The sequence below is a fragment of the Haematobia irritans genome, chromosome 1 (assembly GCF_050003625.1).
Source record: "Haematobia irritans isolate KBUSLIRL chromosome 1, ASM5000362v1, whole genome shotgun sequence".
Taxonomy (NCBI): Eukaryota; Metazoa; Arthropoda; class Insecta; order Diptera; family Muscidae; genus Haematobia; species Haematobia irritans.
Genome location: NC_134397.1, coordinates 172,541,695 through 172,562,726, shown reverse-complemented (window position 1 = coordinate 172,562,726; position 21,032 = coordinate 172,541,695). Strand labels below are relative to the sequence as shown.

Sequence of the window (21,032 nt, the reverse complement as noted above, 5' to 3'; positions counted from 1 at the left end):
TCGTTATGGATAGATCTGATGCACGAAGAGACAATCCCATAAATGCCCACGATGTGGTCCATGTATTGTAAAGGCTTAAGGTCGTCTATATTTCACAAGGCAGTAAGATTATCCTCTCGCGGATGTTTTTTTTTTTTTTTTAAGATAAAATAATTCCTCTTATAGTTTTAGCTTCCCGCGATCTAGGCTATAGCCAATGATGTATAATATACGTTTTCGTATTGTTATAATATATATTTTCGTGGCGGAACCAAATTACGTCCGTCTTCTCAAATTTAAATTTTCTTTTGTTTTTTTTCAATTCTATTTTTTTTCTTTGTTTTTTTTTTTTTTTTAAATCCCTATGGAAACAATTTTTTTTTTTTTTTATTGAAACTACTGAGACATGAACACAATAAAGTTGAGGAAACATCTTCACAACATAGAAAGCGGCGTTTATTGGATTAAGTTGGTGGTTGTTGCTTGTTTTTACAAAATAACATTTTATTTTTCCTTGGGCAATTGATCTGCTATTCCTTTGTTCCTTTGTATAGTTTCGGAACAAAAATATGGTCCGTGTTTGATTTATAAACCCGCACAAATAGTTTTTAATAAAGAAATTATTTCTTAATTCACATTGCAAATGGCGCCGTGCTATAAACGTCAGTTTTTCAACACGAAAAAACAAAGTATCACAAATGGAAAAAATTTCGCAAATTTTTCGCATTTTTTAGTTTTGTATGGAGTTTCAACGCGAAACCCGAACAGAGTACCGGCCTTTATTAATTAATTTTCTATTTTTTTGGTGAAATTTAATTGTCCCAAATTTGCACTTAAAATAGCCTGATTGCGTACTTTCTAATACTTGCCCACAAGGACTGCATCAGAAGTAGAAAAAAATCATTGGGGGATCCCAAGATGCGCTTTAGAAGAAATGATTGTGGACTTGTCCAAAAGGACTGCATCGGGAGTGGAAAAAATCATTGGGGGATCCCAGGATGCGCTTTAGAAGAAATGTTTGTGGACTTGTCCAAAAGGAGGATTCTTGGATGGACTTTAAAAGAAATGTTTGTGGAACAACTTCCAATTTTTTTTTGCCGGTCAACTAAGACCCAATAAAAGAAAAATGTTTAAAAACAATCAAGAATTTGTGGCATCTCCTTAAGAACTGACTCCAGAGAGAATAAAAACATAAGAGAACGAAACTGTGAAGCGAAACTGCCGGCTTTACGAAACGTAATGAAAATATTATTTAGAACCTACTTTGTATAAATCTTTTCTTTTATATAAATCTTTCTTTTATATAAATCTTTCTTTTATATAAATCTTTTCATTCCATTATTTTTTGGCAGACAATTTGAAATTATAACTGCCGATGCCTTTAAAAACAATTTATCAAAACAGCGCATCGACTGCAACGTCAGTAATACCAAAGCTGCAGACATTGGGCGACATCTATACGGTTGACATTTGTTGTTTTTGTAGAAGAGAAATTTTCGTCCTCTTGTGTTTTTATTCTCTGTATTGACTCTCGATGTTATTGAAATATGTGGTATTGACACTTACATACAGAATAACAGAAATGAACAGAAATTTTACCTGCAAAGAAATTTTTGAAAATCAGCAATTTGCCGTACAAAAATTCATATTGATAATTCGCCGTGGACATATTTTCAAACCAATGAAGAGACTGGTGAAGCTGTTTGCCAAAAATGTAATCGATCAATGAAATCATTAAAACGTTCATAGTGGCTTACTATCGTGGTTTAATATTTAGAGGATTTTATACAAATTATATACGAACACAATTAAAAAATCAAATCAGAACTCATAACGAGTTTGAGTTCTGATTTAAAGCCGGAGCTTCGGAGCCATTTCGAACACTGGTTCAAATCATCTAAAGTAAATATTATTACAATATTTATTCGAGCTATTAAGTTACTGAAAAGAAAATGCCATTTACCAATCTCGCAAGCAAATTAACCAATAATTTTTTTTTTAAGCAAAGCCGACTATCGAAAACCTTTTTTTTTCGGGAGGTCGAGTGTAATTTACATTGGGTTTAGTGAATTACCCGAATTTATTCTGATATTGATAATTGGTTGTTATTTTAACAATTTTAAATGTTGTTCTATGTAACTAGTAGCCAGATCAAGGAACTCTGCGACAAGAATGGGATATGTCCAGAGTGATCTGGTGGTGAGACGGGTAGGCTTAGCTAGGCAAGCGAAAAGGTGATGAGTGTCATGTGGCCCTATATTATAGATGGGACACACGTCAGTTACGCTGCTTTCAATCACTGATAAGTAGGAATTGAGGCGGTTGCACTTGCCTGATCTTAGTTGGGCCGTGGGAGGCCTCTCTCCCCCGGTGCTATGGGCGGTGGTCAGACTCCGAGAACAGGATTAACCTTGTAGCTTCTCACCGCTTCAGCTACAGTATCCTCATGAATCCTGTTCAGACCTGTCGGGTATGCTGCCTGATCTCTTTTATAACGCTGGATCTCGCGCTCTTGAAGGTGAAGATCAACCCTTACATTCCTGGTTGGAGGTTGTCTATCGACAAGATGGTGACTGCTTCGAAAGCAACCCAAGAGGTCCTGCTTTGACAACATGTAATTGTGTCGACGCACTGGGATGATCTTGGTCTCCTCATAAAGGTGATCCAGGGGTGTACTGCGGAGACATCCTGTTACAGTTCTAAGGGCAGCGTTCTGACAGGTCTGTATGTTATTCCACTGTGTGTCGCTCGTTTGAGGTGTCCACACTGGCGCTCCATAGTTTACCACTGACCGGCCAATTGCCTTATATGTAGTCAACAAGGTTTCTTTGTCCGCACCCCAAGTGCTGCCGGCAAGCGACTTGAGGACCTTGTTTCTACCGAGGAGCTTATCACAAATTGCAGTGGCATGGGCGGACGACTTAAAGAAGCTGTCATATGTGGCCCGCGAATCTTGGGGTAATTTGTGGTCGGAATTATTTCGCCGTCGACATACTCTGACATTCAACTGCCTGCGTACTTCCGCCGTCCATGTAGTGAATAGTGTGGCTGAGGAATTGGTGGGAGATATCCTCAAATTTCTTGCAGTGAAATAACTGGTACGATCAGCGAGGTAGACATTCAATCGATCGCATATGTCATCAACAATGGGCCCGGATGCCATGATTGTACAATCGTCCGCATATGATACAATCTCGAGGGGGTGGAAGCGAGGACATGTAGGAATTAAACAATGCCGGAGATATCACCCCACCCTGGGGAACTCCCTGTTTAACTCTACGAGGTTTTGACTTCTTGTCCCTGAATTCCACGTACGACTGGCGTCCACACATATAATTCAGAACCCAACGCTTCGTTCCTGCCGGTAGGGACGTGTTCTCGATGTCCTCGAATAATTTGGCATGGTTGACCGTATCGAACGCGTTCGATAGGTCAAGCGCCACGAGGACCGTCCTATGACACGACTTGGGCTGATTAAGTCCCCTATTGATATGTGTCGAAATGGCATGTAAGGCTGTCGTCGTACTGTGTACCTTTCGGAATCCATGTTGATGGTGGGCAGCTGGAAAATTCTCCACAAGGCTGGGGAGGAGTAGTGCCTCAAGTGTCTTGGCTACTGGCGAGAGAAGGGATATCGGTCTGTACGATTCACCTTTACTCGAATATTTGCCTGGCTTCAGTAGTGGAGTCACTCTTCCCATCTTCCAGACATCGGGTATAATGAGTAATTCCAAGGACAAATTGAGGAGTCTGGTCAGGTACTCAACTCCCAGTATTCCCAGATGCTTCAGCATTAGCATTGGAATTCCGTCGGGGCCCAGCGCCTTAGATGGTTTCGCGCTGTTGATGACATTGGTAACTTCGGCTGCGGTAAATTGTGGTGTCGTCGGCTCGGAGACCATGTATGCGACGAGCGGCTCTCCTTTTCGCTCTATCACTCTCGGGATGCTCGACAAACTATCGGTTGAAGTATTTGGCGCATCTCCTCGGATCAGTCACAGTCACGTCGCCAAAGGTGACTGAAATCCCATAATCCCTTGTAGCGGGGTTCGAGAGGGCTCTCACTGTTGACCACAATTTACCAGTTCCTGTGCCTAAGTTACATTGCTTCAGGTGCTCTAACCAAGTGTTCCTCTTGTGCTCGTCGACTATCTTACTAATCTCTAGATTTAGCAGCCCCAGACTTGACTGCTACCCCCATACATTCCATATTGTTGTACGGGAGATGTCGGTGGGAGGGGGGGGTCGCATAGTCAGACGACCCACTGTTCTTATCGCTGGCACAGCATCCTGCCACGTAGTCAGTATGACTATACTCCCGCAGCGATGTTAAGCCGGAACAGTTCCGGTAATGCACCCACTCCAAGCACCGGTTACACCTGACCGAAACCGAACGGTGGTGGATCAGGTTTCGGCAGACTGAACAATACTATGGTCCGGGGTTCTCCTCTATCCCGGCTCGGACCAACAGCAAACGGAGAAGGCTCCCCGGGATGCACTTTCTCCAACACAAAAAGACGGACGAAACAACACGTACACTGATGTGGCAGCCGCTGGCCAATGGATGGGGTCCATCGGGTCAATCCAGTACACAGAACCCGCCGCCGTAGGATTGGTGATAATTGGTTGATAGCTTTGCTGCAAGTAAAGGATGCTGATGAGGAATGTGATAATTCCGAAACGGCTGTCCATCCAACCATCTTGCAGTATATAGGGCTTTGCCCAAATAAATTTAACAAATATACTTTTCCTTTTTTGGTTAAGCTACTATTGTAGTTTAGTCAGCGCAATGGTTTTAAGCTGAAATCAAAACAACATATATAAATAAATATCATCTCCAAATACACGTACAGCAAATAGCCAACGAAACAGCCCGGTGGTGATAAGTCAGGTATGCGGCATTGCTTGGCACAAATGCTCTTGGTAAGTAATTGTTCAAATCAACCACTTTACGTAGTTTCTACTGGGGAATTGTAAATAAAATTTTGTAATATTTTATTTCTTTTTCTCACGATAGTTTTGAATGACTATAATTTATTTATTTTTTTTTAACACATTTTACCTGACTATAATTTATTTCTATACAATCCACTAAAATCTAAAAAAACATTGTGACAATTAATTACAGTGAAAATGATGACAAATGCAAATTTTTTAACATTCAAAAAATGTATATCAGGTTCAAAAAAAGTTCTTCAAGATAAATATAATAATAGTATGGTTCAAGTTATACATAACTAACTGTATTAATTTTTTTATATATATAAAAGTATGTATGCAATGTGCACAAAAATCATGTTATCGTAATTAAAACTTTGAAAATATTTAAACTAAATTTGAGGTGAGTATATATATAAAATAGTGGCAAACATATACATAACCATAAAAAAGAAAACAAATATATTAGAATAAAAAAAATACAATACGATATTCATGCATTTAAATGATATAAACCAAGGATATTTCGAAATAAGTTCGATCGTGTGTGTGTATATATATTAGTTTTTGTTATAAACATATAAGGATGCAGCCTGGCTCCAGGTTAAATAACAAATGTAACAAACGAAACAAACATAAATCTTATCACAATACAATGATCATATGCACCAGACTAAAGTTAACTGAGCTTCTTTAGCCGAACTATTAGAATTGGTCAGCAGTTATCAAGAGATTAATCTTCCAGAGCAAAATTGGACAGTTTCAAATGTTGTAAATTGTTACGGGCCTCAAAGTATCCGGTGTCTGTGGGATTTTCGGGATTTGGTACAAATGGAGGTTCCTCATTCTCAATATTTTCCCAATCAATAGAGGAAAAGAATGGCATTTGTTGTACTTCTTTTGCTGCTGGGCGTTCAGTGGGGTCCATTGTAAGCAGGAGTTCTACAGCTTCTACCGCACTAGCCGATAAGGCTTCGTCCCCTTCTGGCCATTCAATATCTGTATTGGGAAATTTTCACATTGGTCTATTATTTGCAAATTTGCTAAATATTACTCTTACATACTTTTGTTTAGAATGTTGTCAAATACTTTTTGCGGTGTTTCATCATTAAAGGGTGGTATACCAGTTAAGAACTCATAAAAACAAACCCCTAAAGCCCACCAATCAACAGCAGGACCATGACCTTGTCTAAAATAAAATAATCAGTTGAACTATGTTAAATACATCTTCTTAGATAACATATAACAATTATACACTAACTTCAACAATAGTTCAGGGGCCAAATAATCCGGTGTCCCTAAAATTCGTTCACTTGAATGTCTTGCACCTCTTCTCACCGATTTGGGCGTTCTAAAAGGTGTATTGATATTTTTCGGTGTTTTTGGCACTGTATTTGGATTGAGATTTATGGGAGACATTGTTGGATCATCATGAGCCATTTTTAAATATTGCACACCCGAAGACTTCTCTGTAAGTTGTTCAATTTTCTTCGTTTCAATCGATAATGGCAAAGCAAAGCGAGTCGCTTTAAGTTTTCCCAATAAGCCACCATCTCGACGGGGTAATTTCTGTGATGAGACCGGTGTTGAGAATACAACATTTGCTACATTATCATGTAAGGGCTGGGGCATATCTTCATCTGATAGTGAACGTACTTTTAGTACTCCTCTAATTGGTGATTTGGCTTTACGTTTTTTGGGAGTGCTCGAACCAATGTCTAAAATATCAATTTCTTGTGTTAAACCTGTACTGGTTGATCCTCCTATGCATCCGTCTATATCTAAACTGCAATTGTTTTCCGAACGATTTATTAAATTTATTTTACGTTTCATACCGCGAAAAGAACTAATTTGTAAAAAAAAAATATTTGTATTTCAAAAAAAGTTTAATGTCTATGTTTAATGTGCATTTTTGCATATTTACCTTTGAAGTTCGGGTCGCTTGAAATTCCTTGAAATATTTCGAAATGGTGAATGCATGCGTATTCCACTTATTTCGTTTGTATTATTTATATTATAGCTATCATGTAAATATATAAAATATAAAAAAATAGTTTGGTGTTAGTGTATGTGAAATTTATTTATTTGCTCGATTTTGTAATTTGAAGCTATGGGCCGATATTAACCTATATATTACTACTCCAAAATATAGAATACCAAAATATATAAAGCATTCGTGACTAAATATATTCCCCGGTTATATCGATTATGTATAGAAGAAATCTTAACCCTCTGATGCCTAATTTTTGTTTTGCCACCTGATTCTAGTATTCAAGGTTCATGACATAAAAGCATGAAAACGAAACATGAAAACTCTATACGGTTAAATCAGTAGATATATGGTAAAGTCTCTTGTAGAAATTTACCTAATTAAGTTTTGATGTTATTTGACTCATTTTTTTTTTGTCCTTAGATGTGTTTTACTAAAAGCTTCGTCTAAAAGCGGTCTGGGACATTAGAGGAATAGAATCGAAAAAACCCAGCCAACTGCACTCAAATCAATTGACTTTGGCAAAGGAGATATGCTTGCAAATTTGTTCAGGCAAAGCCGACTACCAAAAACTTTTTTTCGGGAAGTTCAAGTGTAGTTTACTATGGGTTTAGTGAATTACCCGAGTTTATTCTGATAATTGGTTGATAGGTTTGCTGCAAGTAGAGGATGCTGATGAGGAATGTGGTAATTCCGAAACAGCTGTCCATCCAACCGACTTGCTGTCTATAGGGCTTTTGCCCATATAAATTTGACAAGCATACTTTTCCTCTGTTGGTTAAGCTATACAGTAGTTTGGACAATGCATGGTTTTAAGCTGAAAACAAACAAAAAACAACAATAATGATTGAAGAATAAACCAACAATAACAACCCAAAAAAAAATTTATTGGAAAAAATGTTGACAAAATTTTCGATAGAAATAAAATTTTGACAGAATTTTCTATAGAAATAAAATTTTGACAAAATTGTCTATAGAAATAAATTTTTGGCAATATTTTCTATACAAATAAAATTTTAACAAAGTTTTCTTTACAAATAAAATTTTAGCAAAGTATTCTTTACAAATAAAATTTTGACAAAATATTCTATAGAAATTAAATTTTTGACAAAATTTTCGATAGAAATAAAATTTTGACAAAATTTTCTATAGAAATAAAATGTTGACAAAATTTTCTATAGAAATAAAATTTTGACAAAATTTTCTATAGAAATAAAATTTTGACAAAATTTTCTATAGAAATAAAATTTCTACAAAATTTTTTATAGAAATAAAATTTCGACAAAATTTTCTATAGAAATAACATTTTGACAAAACTTCCTATAGAAATAAAATTTTGACTAAATTTCCTATAGAAATAAAATTTTGACAAAATTTCCTATAGAAATAAAATTTTGACAAAATTTTCTAAGAAATAAAATTTTGACAAAATTTTCTATAGAATTAAAGTTTTGACAAAATGTTCTACAGAAATAAAATTTTGACAAAATTTTCTATAGAAATAAAATTTTGACAAAATTTTCTATAGAAATAAAATTTTGACAAAATTTTCTATAGAAATAAAATTTTGACAGAATTTTCTATAGAAATAAAATTTTGACAAAATTTTCTAAAGAAATAACATTTTGACAAAATTTACTATAGAAATAAAATTTTGAGAAAATTTCCAAAAAAAAATTTTTTTGACAAAATTTACTATAGAAATAAATTTTTGACAAAATTTTCTAAAGAAATAAAATTTTGACAAAATTTTCTAAGGAAATTAAATTTTGACAACATTTTCTATAGAAATAAAATTTTGAAAAAATTTTCTATAGAAATAAATTTTTGCCAAAATTTTCTATAGAAATAAATTTTTGCCAAAATTTTCTATAGAAATACAGTTTTGATAAAATTTTCTATAGAAATAAAATTTCGACAAAATTTTCTATAGAAATAACATTTTGACAAAATTTCCTATAGAAATAAAATTTTGACAAAATTGTCTATAGAAATAAAATTTTGACAAAGGCTAATTCGAACAAATCTAAATTGATTCTAAAATTATTTCCGACATTTTCTGCTTACAAACAATAAAATAAAAATAATAGAAAACATATAACTATTTACTTTGTTGCATTACATATCACCCACTCTATATGTGCCCATATTCGCATATCCAACGATCTTGATATTTTGCTCTCCATATTCGCCAAAGTAGAATTTTTTTTTATATACCACCACATCTTAAAAAATACGGTGCGAATTAAACTAAGTTTTTATTTACAAATTTACAATTTGATTTTAGTAGAGAATAGATTTATGTTTACACTACACAGGCTTTTTATAGTTTTATTAACCAAGAATCGGAGTACGTTATTTGTAGAAAAAATGTGTATGCTGAGGAATTATAAATCAAACTTACCTTTTCGAATAATCCGAACAGCTAAAATCTTCTCTAGAATTGCACATATTTTCAGCTTTATCAATGGAAGAAGAAGTAGTTTCACTATTCACATTTGAATTGGAACAATCACTTTTACGACTTGATACACCAGAATCCTCCTGGGTCTTTAACGAACGAATGCGCTACATGAAAATATATCAAATGTTAGTTTAAAAATAACAAATAAAGGTATAACAACACATTTAAGTATGAGTACAACAAACGCACACATATACAAAGACATGCCAAATTCAATTAAAAAAAATATTTTTTATATTTTTGAGGATAATTTCGAAATTAATTTTTGTTGTGGTCTCAATCCTGTCAATCGGTTGCACAATGAATTACTTAAACTTATATTTTTACAATAAATTTTCGATGCTGTGCTTACGACGATTACTACGAGATTATTAAAAAGTCGCTAGGCGAGATAGTTGTTGATAATTTTGGAACACGAAACACAAAAGCATGTAAAGGGGTTTTCCAATAAAGGGTGTTATCACCCATCACTTTAGGAATATGTCCTTTATATTTGGACAATTACAAATTAGGCTATTAAAAAATATAACCAACAACTCATTTATTGAAATTCACTACGAAAATGATAATCTTGTAGTCACAAAAAAAAAATTATCTGTACTGATGAGACCCATTTCCACCTTGGCGATAACGTCAATAAGCAAATTGTTGCAATGAGTTATCTTTGAGTAGTCTCTGTTTGGCGGTTTATTGTCCAAAGGGGCCATCGAATTTTTGAAGTTGGATCAAGAAGTACGGTGAATTGATTGCGCTATCTGGAGACGAGTAATGTTTTTTAACAACAACAAAACGTGCCTAACATGCAACGAAACTATCGCCCTTTCAGATTTCGGACCACGTTATCTCTCGAAGAGGTGATCACAAGTAGCAAAATAGATGTTTTGATTTAAAATCTTGCTTCTTCATCAGTGAAAGATAAGTTCAATTGGTGTCGATTCAACACCTCAATAATAGATTTGGATTGTGAAGGTATCAAGGACAAAATGTCATGAAAACGATATGGCCATTTGGCGATCGGTCATACGATTAGCTTAAACATTTTCTTTGAATACCCAAAATAAAAAGAATGTAACAAAAGTTCCATTGGTTCATCAGTCATTTTTGGTGACTTTTCCGAAGATCGCTCTCATTCTATAGTATAAAAGTGGGGTCTCCAATTATATTTTTCTTTTTTGATGAGAAACTTATTTCTGTATTGCGAATGGCAAAAACTTAAATGCAGCACAACTTTATGATATTGTAAATACTCAAAAATGCATATGTGAAAATGTTATATGTATCTGTAATACCGTTATAATCTTCATTATTATCGAATCGAAATGAAAATCGAGTCAAATCGACTTTTCATGTATGTCAAAATCGACTTTTTATAGCGACCAAAAGGGACGAAAAATCAAATTTGGATTGAAAGATGTAGCTCCTTTTATGGCAAAAATTCAAATTCGAAGTCGATTTTTTAATTCCCATTACAATCTCTAGTCATCAATTTTAAGTCAAATTATTTTACATCCGTTCTAAAATAATTTGATTAGCCTGTATACAGAGATTCAAGGGTGCAATTCCAATATGGATCAAACACCAACAAGTTTTTAGGTGATGGCTTATCCCCTCTCAATTATGTTGGGGACATATCTGAGTATTTTAAAGCTTCTCTAAGTGGTTTCACTGCAATGTGAAACGCCGTTCGGACTCGGCTGTATAAAAGAAGGTTACTTATAGGGTTTTTACCCCGGACTTTTTCCATTCCCGGGAAAGCGGGATTTTTTCGAACTTCCCGGGATCCCGGTCAAACCTGCTATGATGTGGCATACATTTAGGCATTTGAATAAATTATAAATCGCCTAAAGGTACGGTTATAAGGCGCTCTCTGGACAACTAACTTGGAATATTACGATCTCTTACATAACCCATAAATCATAAAAAACGAAATATTTACTTTTACAATTGTCAATACGGCGTTCTCACCAAGCATGTTTTGGGGTTTGAAACGTTTTCCCTATACAAGAAATTCAAAACGAGTCATTTTGACTCGTTTAAAACACAAGTTTTTCTCAAAAACATGTGAATTTTAGAATGTAACAGGTTGGCTGATAAGTCCCCGGTCTAACAAAGAAAAACACTTTTTTTCAAAATTCGTTTTTATTATTCAACATAGTTCCCTTCAAGAGCGATACAACGATTATAACGGCCTTCCAATTTTTTGATACCATTTTCGTAGTACTCCTTCTGTTTTGCCTCAAACTAGGCCTCAGTTTCGGCGATCACCACTTCATTGTAGCCAAATTTTTTCCCTGCGAACATCCTTTTGAGGTCTGAGAACAAGAAAAAGTCGCTGGGGGCAGATCTGGAGAATACGGTGGGTGGGGAAGCAATTCGAATCCCAATTCATGAATTTTTGACATCGTTCTCAATGACTTGTGGCATGGTGCGTTGTCTTGGTGGAACAACACTTTTTTCGATTTCGACCTTCAAACGCTCCAATAACGCCATATAATAGTCACTGTTGATGGTTTTTCCCTTCTCAAGATAATCGATAAAAATTATTCCATGCGCAACCCAAAAAACAGAGGCCATTACTTTGCCAGCGGACTTTTGAGTCTTTCCACGCTTCGGAGACGGTTCACCGGTCGCTGTCCACTCAGCCGACTGTCGATTGGACTCAGGAGTGTAGTGATGGAGCCATGTTGCATCCATTGTCACATATCGACGGAAAAATTCGGGTGTATTATGGGTTAACAGCTGCAAACACTCAGAATCATTAACACGTTGTTGTTTTTGGTCAAATGTGAGCACGCGCGGCACCCCTTTTGCATAGAGCTTCCGCATATCCAAATATTGATGAATGATATGACCAACACGTTCCTTTGATATCTTTAAGGTCTCTGCTATCTCGATCAACTTCATTTTACGGTCATTCAAAATCATTTTGTGGATTTTTTTATGTTTTCGTCGGTAACCACCTCTTTCGGGCGTCCACTGCGTTCACCGTCCTCCGTGCTCATTTCACCACGCTTGAATTTTGCATACCAATCAATGATTGTTGATTTCCCTAGGGCAGAGTCCGGAAACTCATTATCAAGCCAAGTTTTTGCTTCCACCGTATTTTTTCCCTTCAGAAAACAAATAAATTCCTCTTTTTTCCCATTTTTTTTTTTCACAATAACAAAAGTTGCTTCACAAAAGACGCTCTATCTCACAAACTAATTGACTTACAGACGTCAAATTTTGACACGAATCATTTGAAGGTTGGTACTATATAAAAATAATATGCATTTAATACTAGCGACGCCATCTATGTGTCAGACCAGGGACTTATCATCCAACCTGTTATGTATAAAATAGTGTAAAGAAAAATTACCGGGAATTCCCGCACTTAATTCGCGGGAAAGCGGGAGCGAAAAAAATTCAAAATTCCCGGGAATTTTCGGATCCCGTTCCCGGGGAAACAAGTCACTTGTTATTGAGCTAAACATGACAGCACTCTGTGATAACAGAGAAGCTCACCACTGTGGTATCACAATTGAATAGTCTAAGTAAGCCTGAAATAGCTATCCTAATCTAAGCCTTGAATAGGGCAGCACTCATTGATAAATGGGAATTTAATTACAAAACACTGCACGAAACGATTTCGAAAATTAATTTTTCCTATAAAAGTAATAACGAATTTCATGATCCGATAATATACACAATATCACATTAACAAAAATATAACATTTAAAAATTATATATAGCGAAAAGACACACAAACATTCACTAATATAACAGACCTCATCAATTGATCGACGGCGCATCATAGAAAACTCAAATGACGTATCGTCAGCATTTTCCACTTTAGATAAGATTTTGTTACAGATATTCTCTTTATCATAAGTTTTTGAATTGTCATGCTTGCAGCCCTTTTGAGAAATTAAGATTTATATTGATCATGGTGAGGGATGTGTGAAACAAAAGGGAATTAATGGTTAAAATCACTTACATTGCAATATACTTTTGAAGCATTATTATTATCTGCAAACTCAACATGTTTCTGCACTGGAGCTGCTGAATTACAACTGTTATAGACATCTGCCTCCGTTGGGGGAGAAAATTTGGTAATGTCCGCAGAAGCACAAGTATGATATGAAGATGAACTATCCATTAACTGGGTAGAATTGTATAACAATAATAAAAAAAAATATTAAATACAAATTTTCTAATGATGAGGTTTTTAGAAAAGCTTACATTATTATTGATGTTATTATTATTACAGGTATGGGCTACTGGTAGTGATACATTTATCTCCTCCGCTGAGAAGAATGGTGATACACCTGATATTTTACTATCATCAGTTTTTTCGGCATCATTTAATGATGTATCAGCTTCGCTGTCTGATGATTCTATTACATTATCTAATTTGTGCAATATTTTATTAATTTCATATATATATATGTTTGTTTTTTTTCTTTCTAGGTGATCAATAATACTTACTATGTTTGTTAATTGTATTTATGAAATTTGATGTTCCAGTTCCACATTCCAATTTCTTCTCAGAACCGAAAGATAAATGTGAAGTCAGCGAAAGTAATTGTCCAGGAGTTCGTGTATTTAAATTCGGCGAGCAATTTATAAGATCGGATATTTCCAAATCTACACAAAATAAACATTTACAATTACAATTTTGACAACATGCTACAATTATAAAAATAAGTATATACACGGCCAAAAGTACGGCCAGGCTGAATCTTATGTACCCTCCACCATGGATTGCGTAGAAACTTCTACTAAAGACGGTCATCCACAATTAAATAACTTGGGTTGCGGCCGACGGCAAAGCATCTTAAAACTTCTTAATATCATCTTCTAAATTGTAAGTTAGTCCATGCGGGATATATAGTAGACAAAAGTAAGGTCGATTAAATACGTATATATTCAGTTCTTGACCGGTATATATAGGGAAGAAATAATTACGAACCGATATGAACTTTTGTGCTGTAGATATAGAGCCAGAATTTTTATGGGAGCTATATACAATTATGAACACGAGTCTACCAAAACTGGCAGATTTTTTACTGTTTGGTAGATTGGTAGAATTCTTGATGTTTTGGAAGATTTTGCAAAATATTTCTCTCCAACTATGAAACCTTCATTAATTTTCAAAAATGTTCTATAGATATAAAATTTTGACAAAATTTTCTATAGAAATAAATTTTTGACAAAATTTTGACAACATTTTCTACATCAATAAAATTTTGGTAGATTATTTTTGGCTCGAATGGCAATCGTGATTTTTCTGTGATTGGGGATCGGTTTATATAGGGGTTATATATAATATAGATCGATACGGACCAATTTTGGCATGGTTGTTATCGGCCATATACACTAACGAAATGTACCAAATTTCAACCAGATCGGATGAATTTTGCTCCTTCAAGAGGCTCCGGAGGTTCAATCTGGGGATCGGTTTATATAAGGGCTATATATAATTATGGACCGATATGGACCAATTCTGGCATGGTTGTTAGAGACCATATACTAACACCACGTACCAAATTTCAACGGAATCGGATGAAATTTGCTTCTCTTAGAGGCTCCGCAAGCCAAATCTGGGGATCGGTTTTTATGGGAGTATATATATATTATCGGACCGATGTGAACCAATTTTTGCACGGTTGTTAGAGACCATATACCAACACCACGTACCAAATTTCAACGGAATCGGATGAAATTTGCTTCTCTTTGAGGCTCCGCAAGCCAAATCTGGGGATCGGTTTATATACGGGCTATATATTATTATGGACCGATGTCGAACAATTTTTGCATGTTTGTTAGAGGCCCTATACCAACACCATGTACCAAATTTGAGCCAGATCGGATGAAATATGCATCTCTTAGTGGCTCCGCAAGCCAAATCTGGGGATTGGTTTATATGGGGGCTATATATAATTACCGACCGATGTGAACCAATTTTTGCACGGTTGTTAGAGACCCTATACTAACACCATGTACCAAATTCGAGCCAGATCGGATGAAATATGCTTCTCTTAGAGGATCCGTAAGCCAAATCTGGGGTTCCGTTTATATGGGGGCTATACGTAAAAGTGATCCGATATGGCCCATTTGCAATACCATCCGACCTACATCAATAACAACTAATTGTGCCAAGTTGCAAGTGCTTTGCTTTTCAAAAGACGGTCAGACGGACGGACATGCTTAGATCGACTCAGAAGAAGCAATATTTCGATGTGTTACAAACGGAAAAATTGTTATACAATTTTAAATTTACACACTTGATATTTTATGTATCTTTACTTATGGCCTGTTCCTGTATATGGAACGAAAGGTTTCTTTCGTATTCCAAACGAAAGAAAATTGATTTTTGTTCTTCTATTTCGAAAGGCAAGTAACTTCATATTTTGTTGTCGAGTAATACACGAACATATACAATAAGTTGCAAGAAAAAAGTAGAAACAGTGTTAACATTTGACTGAATTCTCAGGCCAAAAATTTGAAAATACTCATTTTGGATAATCAATGTATTCTCCTACAAACGAAACGAACTTTCAAAAATAGAAAAACCCAAATTCATTCGAATTCGAGTGACTGCCTTTCTTTCGAATGAGTTTTCGTTCGATATACAGGAATAGGCCATTATGGCCTGTTCCTGTATATCGAACGTCGAAATGATATTTTGCATAATTTTAAATTGTAATGAGATCGATTAATGAATGAATGAGCGAATGATTGTTATATTATGCTATATATACATACGTCATATGAAACATAGCGCCAGATTCTAAATTTCGAACAAATTTAAGTCTCCGTGTTCAATATGCTAAAGAAGTCCAGTAAGAGATCGGTTTATATATTGGATTGCAATATGGGTTCATTTTGCGTTTTTTTGCTATGATTATTTTGTTGACGAAATTTAATTGAAAGGGCTCCTTCTGTTTTTTTTTTTCAGAAATGGAATACGCAGAAGGATAAAATCAGTATTTTTGAGTCAACTGTCAACAAGGAGCTCAACATTGACCAGTGGAACCGTATAAATAAGGCTGTTCGGTTGAAAGAACCCCATCTTGATCCACTACAACGACGGACCCCATGTTACCCGAGTCGGCGAAACAGCACTTTTAGAACCTAATTGGGATATTTTTCGACACAAAATGCACTCTTCCGATTTTACAGAAAGTTTCAAATAGTAACGGTTATTATGTGATTGATTATTTATTTTTAAATTTGGTTTTTTTCTTCAAAAAAAACTTTGTATTCCAACACACTTTATTTGATTAAATTATTGTACTATTTTTGCCAATAAATTGATTCGATCCAAAATAAACGCAATATTTACTTTTCATAGACTCTTGGATTTTATGTTTTCATACACGCAAAAAAAAAATTTAGACCTAAGTAGTTTTCTTTTGTTGATGTTTTTGTTGGAGACAACAATTTTTTAATTCATTTTTTAATTGGAATGTCTTCAATCACGAAAATGATAGTATCAATCACAATTTTTATTGGGCATAAAAAAATAAATTGTTTTCATTAGAAAATTTCGATTACTTTCTTAATTGATGTTGATTGCAAAACCCAAATACTTTTTTAATTAACTAACTATATTCAATCACTTTCTTTAGTGGCTAAGAGATTTTAGAAAAAAAATTATTGTTTCAATTATTTTTTTTATTAAAAATTAGAAAAAAATTTCAATAATTTGTAACTGACTTAGATTAAAATAACAGCTCCATTTATTTTCGGACTCACTTAGTCTATTGTATTGAAAAGTTAAATGTATGAATTATTTTTTTTTAGATTTGCAATCATTGACTTAATTAACTTAATTAAAAAGTTAGTTGTTTCAATTATTTTTTTTAATTGAAACAGTTTTCAGTTCAATCAATTTTTTAATTGATTTTAATTTAACAAAATGTTAATAACTTGTACCATTTTATTAATTCTTAAGGTACGGTCACATTGGGGAAATATTTGACAGAGATCGAAAAAGAATTCGACGCCACAGTCAAACCAGCACGTTTTTAGCTCAGATTAGATTACATCTCGATAGGAGAATTTTCCATAAACGGTATACAGATATTTCGAAAGTGCTCGTGAAAAAAAGTTTGCCACTCATTTTGGGTTAGTGTGGCCGTACCCTTACTAAAGTCCAAAGAATAGAAAAATTGGTAGAAATTTGTGGAATCTGTGTCTAATTTTGGTAAAATTTCTAAAAGAATCGCTTGTCGTTTCGAGTTAAAGAGCACTGCGTCGTACGATTTTACTCCGCAGCTGTTGGATTATGATATGTTATGATAAGCTAGTTTCAAAAGCTAGGTGTAGTGGTAGCCGTTTTTATGCTCACTAATGATGTTCCGCCTTCTTTTTGTCATTGGAGAGGGCACATTTTTGTAATGTTACCAACAACCGCAAAATGTTCTGTATTTTTAAGGGGCAGAAAAGAATTCAAAGATGCAAAAATATGCCATCCTATTTTTGAGGCAATTCCCAGAGATCTCCTTTGTTGACGGTGCTAAAAATATCGTTAACCCATCTGGTTACATGACACAATATCCACAAATGACCATCACAGTGGCTCCCCTCGAAATATTATACTTGGATTTGGAAATAACGTATAAAACTAACACGCGATATGAATCCCAAAAAATAAAAAAAAAAGTGACGAAGATAGTCGACACATGTGAACGTCTTTATATACTAGATGTCTAGTTGCATCATCTACATGAATTATAAAGTAAAAAAAAAATCATATATTGATGATTTTTCTTAACTTACCTCTTTCACCTCTCCTCATTTCAATTTTACTCAAACCAAAATCGGTCAGTTTTACATGACCTGTTGCCGATATCAACATATTATCGGGTTTAATATCGCGATGTATAATACCATGTTCATGTAAATATTGCAATGCCAAGGCTACTTCGGCTACATAAAATCGGGCTGCGGCTTCGTCTAAATAGCCATACATAGTCAAAAGGGATTTCAAATCTCCACCCACCATATACTCCATAACTAAATAAACATAGGACACCGATTGCAGCGAATAGAAAAGATTCACACAAAATGGGCTGCGGGAAAGTGCCAAGGCATTACGTTCTGTTATGACCTGAGAGACCATATTTTTGTTTATCATCTCGGATTTGCGCATTACTTTGATGGCAAAAAGTCTACTGTGATCATTATTTTTATAACCCAAGAATACTTTTCCGAAAGCACCCCGACTGATGGGCTTAATTATGACGAAATCCTTTATGGTTGGAAGCTGCAAGGAAGAAAAACAATAAAGTTATTATTTTACATATTAAATTTATAGTCATAAATATTTAAATTTTATGCTAAATAAACCTGCGTTAAGGTGGGTACTAAGTTCGAATTTAGCCGCTAAAATCGTCATTTTTCACGGTTACCCACCTTTAGTAGGTATTTGAGAGTAGTAATCAATTTCTAAAATTTTTTTTTATATTCATTATAACTGTAGACAGTTTGATTATATGCTTCCTTATACCAAATTGTTTTTGTAATGTAGTCTACCTATAGTAGTTTCCAACTTTACGATATGCACTTAGTATTAAGTTGTAATTATAAGTCATTTTTTGCAGTCCTTGATTGTGGTCCTAATTATTATTATTATTTTTTTTTAATAAATTTAATGTATTTTCTTTATGATGACTATCTGTGTAACCGTATATGGCCATTTGGGATTGATTGTAAAATGAATTAAAATAAATAAATAAAGTTAGATATTCCAATAATATCGCCCAATGTGAAACGGTTTTTCTCTTACGAACATGGGATAAAAAGGTAATAATAGAAAAACTACAGCATGATTGCTAATACAAAAACAACCACGGTGCTAATGTACGAGCGTGTGCGTTTGAATCTCAAATTCATTTAACAACAATGCAGGCCCATTTGTCGACTAGATAACAGGACAGACTGATAGGTATGGCGAGGATTGAGGATCTTAACACAAACACATGTACACAACTGTATTGAGTAGAAGCCGGCAATCGACAAGCGTCAATATTACACCACATTTCAAATTTTTTACCTTTGTACTGGCCGATGTATTTTCAGGTTTTGTTGTCAAAATGTTGATTTTGTCCAATAATTTTTCCCCATCAATGAGAAATGTAGATTTCTTAGGCGTTTTATAATCATATTGGTGATTATTGTGGGCAACATTTTCCATGTCATCCTTGTCCATTTGGCTTTCTGTGTTATTTTCCAAACAATTTTGGAATTTTTCACCTCCTTCGCCTTCTACTGGTGGTGTTTCCAACACATGGAGGTTTTCAAAATGATCCATCATTATGAGCGCGCCAACTCTTCGGTTTTTCTTAATGGTGGTTTCTTTAAAAATATTCGGCTATGTTAAGTTTTTTTACAACAAATTCACAAAAATTCTATATTTATCATATTTTATTTTTATGTTCGATTTTGACACTATTCATTTACTTGAGCGAGTTCATATATTTTTTGTATTGCAATTATACACGAATGCTTTTCTTTGGGACGTTGAAAATTGAATGTTGTACAAAAACAACAACCAACGTTATTTGACAGCATGAACTCAATGCCGTGATTATTGATTTCAACGGCGTTGCAGTGTCACTAATTTTAACACAGGGCTGTATACACAAGAAATCCATGTGTTGAAAATTAACATTTTCCAAGTGGCTTTCAAATATTAGTTTTTGTAAAAGGCTTTGTTATTGGAAGTAAATGTGGAATTACACACCAAGCGTTAATCCGTGTGTTGTTGGAAGGGTTAATTTTTGAAATCAAAAGCTCGAATAGTCTGCCGCAAACTGAAAAAATCAACCCTTCCATTAACGCATGGTATGTAATTCAACCTTAACTGAATTGTTGCTTTCGAATTACTTGGGTTACGGTAGCATTTGCCAATGGCAATGTTTGAAGCCTGATATTTATGAAATAAAGCTGTGATTGAACTTATGATTGGTTTAGTTTAGTCAATTTAATTAAAAAATAGTAATTGATATTAAAACTATTCTTTCATAAATGAAGATCTTAATAATGCTGCAAAGGAGCGTCGCCAAAAAGTAGTGAAAACGTTCTTTTTGGGTCCGGAAGTGGTGCATAATTCGCGGAGAAGCGATGAATGTAATATGAACTTGGTATAGGACGAATGTCCACGGTTTCAACAGCCGTTGCAATGAATTTGCAGCACTTCTTAAGGTGTGATCCTAATTCAGTGTTTTGAATTTGAATTAAAATATAAATAATTTTTATATTTTTTAATTGATTTAATTTTAATGCATTCTGACGCTTGTTTGAAACGTTTTCCCTCGAATATTTTCAAAAATTATCGATTTTTCTATAATGGATTTAGCAGTTTTGTGACAAAATTTTAATAATTTGTACCATTTTATTTATTCTTACTCTTTTTTAAACTATTTGAAAAAAAAGAAAACAAAAAATTACACATTAAAATACGAAAAAAATGAATTAAAAAACTTCCTGTGTAGTTAATATAATTGAGGACATTTTTGGTAGTGCTTTTAAAGTTGTGCCTTTAGAACAACTCACAATTTTTTTGCTGGGAAAAGTGTGGAACTACTTTTAGTTCCTTTATTATAAATTAATTATCGAGTTATTTTGATGTCCAATTTTTTATTCAATTTTATGAAATAAAACATTAATTGA

At 34.3% G+C, this 21,032-nt stretch overlaps 1 protein-coding gene across 1 annotated transcript; it reads right to left on the bottom strand.

Annotated features, from left to right (window-relative positions):
- Positions 1-5,200: 5,200 nt before the first annotated feature.
- On the bottom strand, positions 5,201-19,887 carry gwl (serine/threonine-protein kinase greatwall). Its single transcript, XM_075292106.1, has 11 exons — positions 19,414-19,887; positions 18,138-18,624; positions 13,839-13,997; positions 13,593-13,759; positions 13,348-13,512; positions 13,139-13,267; positions 9,312-9,475; positions 6,842-6,937; positions 6,179-6,763; positions 5,982-6,106; positions 5,201-5,916 (listed from the first exon to the last, which is right to left on the bottom strand). Exons 1-11 carry the CDS (start codon positions 19,672-19,674, stop codon positions 5,651-5,653), a joined length of 2,604 nt encoding a protein of 867 aa, XP_075148221.1. The 5' UTR covers positions 19,675-19,887; the 3' UTR covers positions 5,201-5,650.
- Between the last annotated feature and the right edge of the window lie 1,145 nt (positions 19,888-21,032).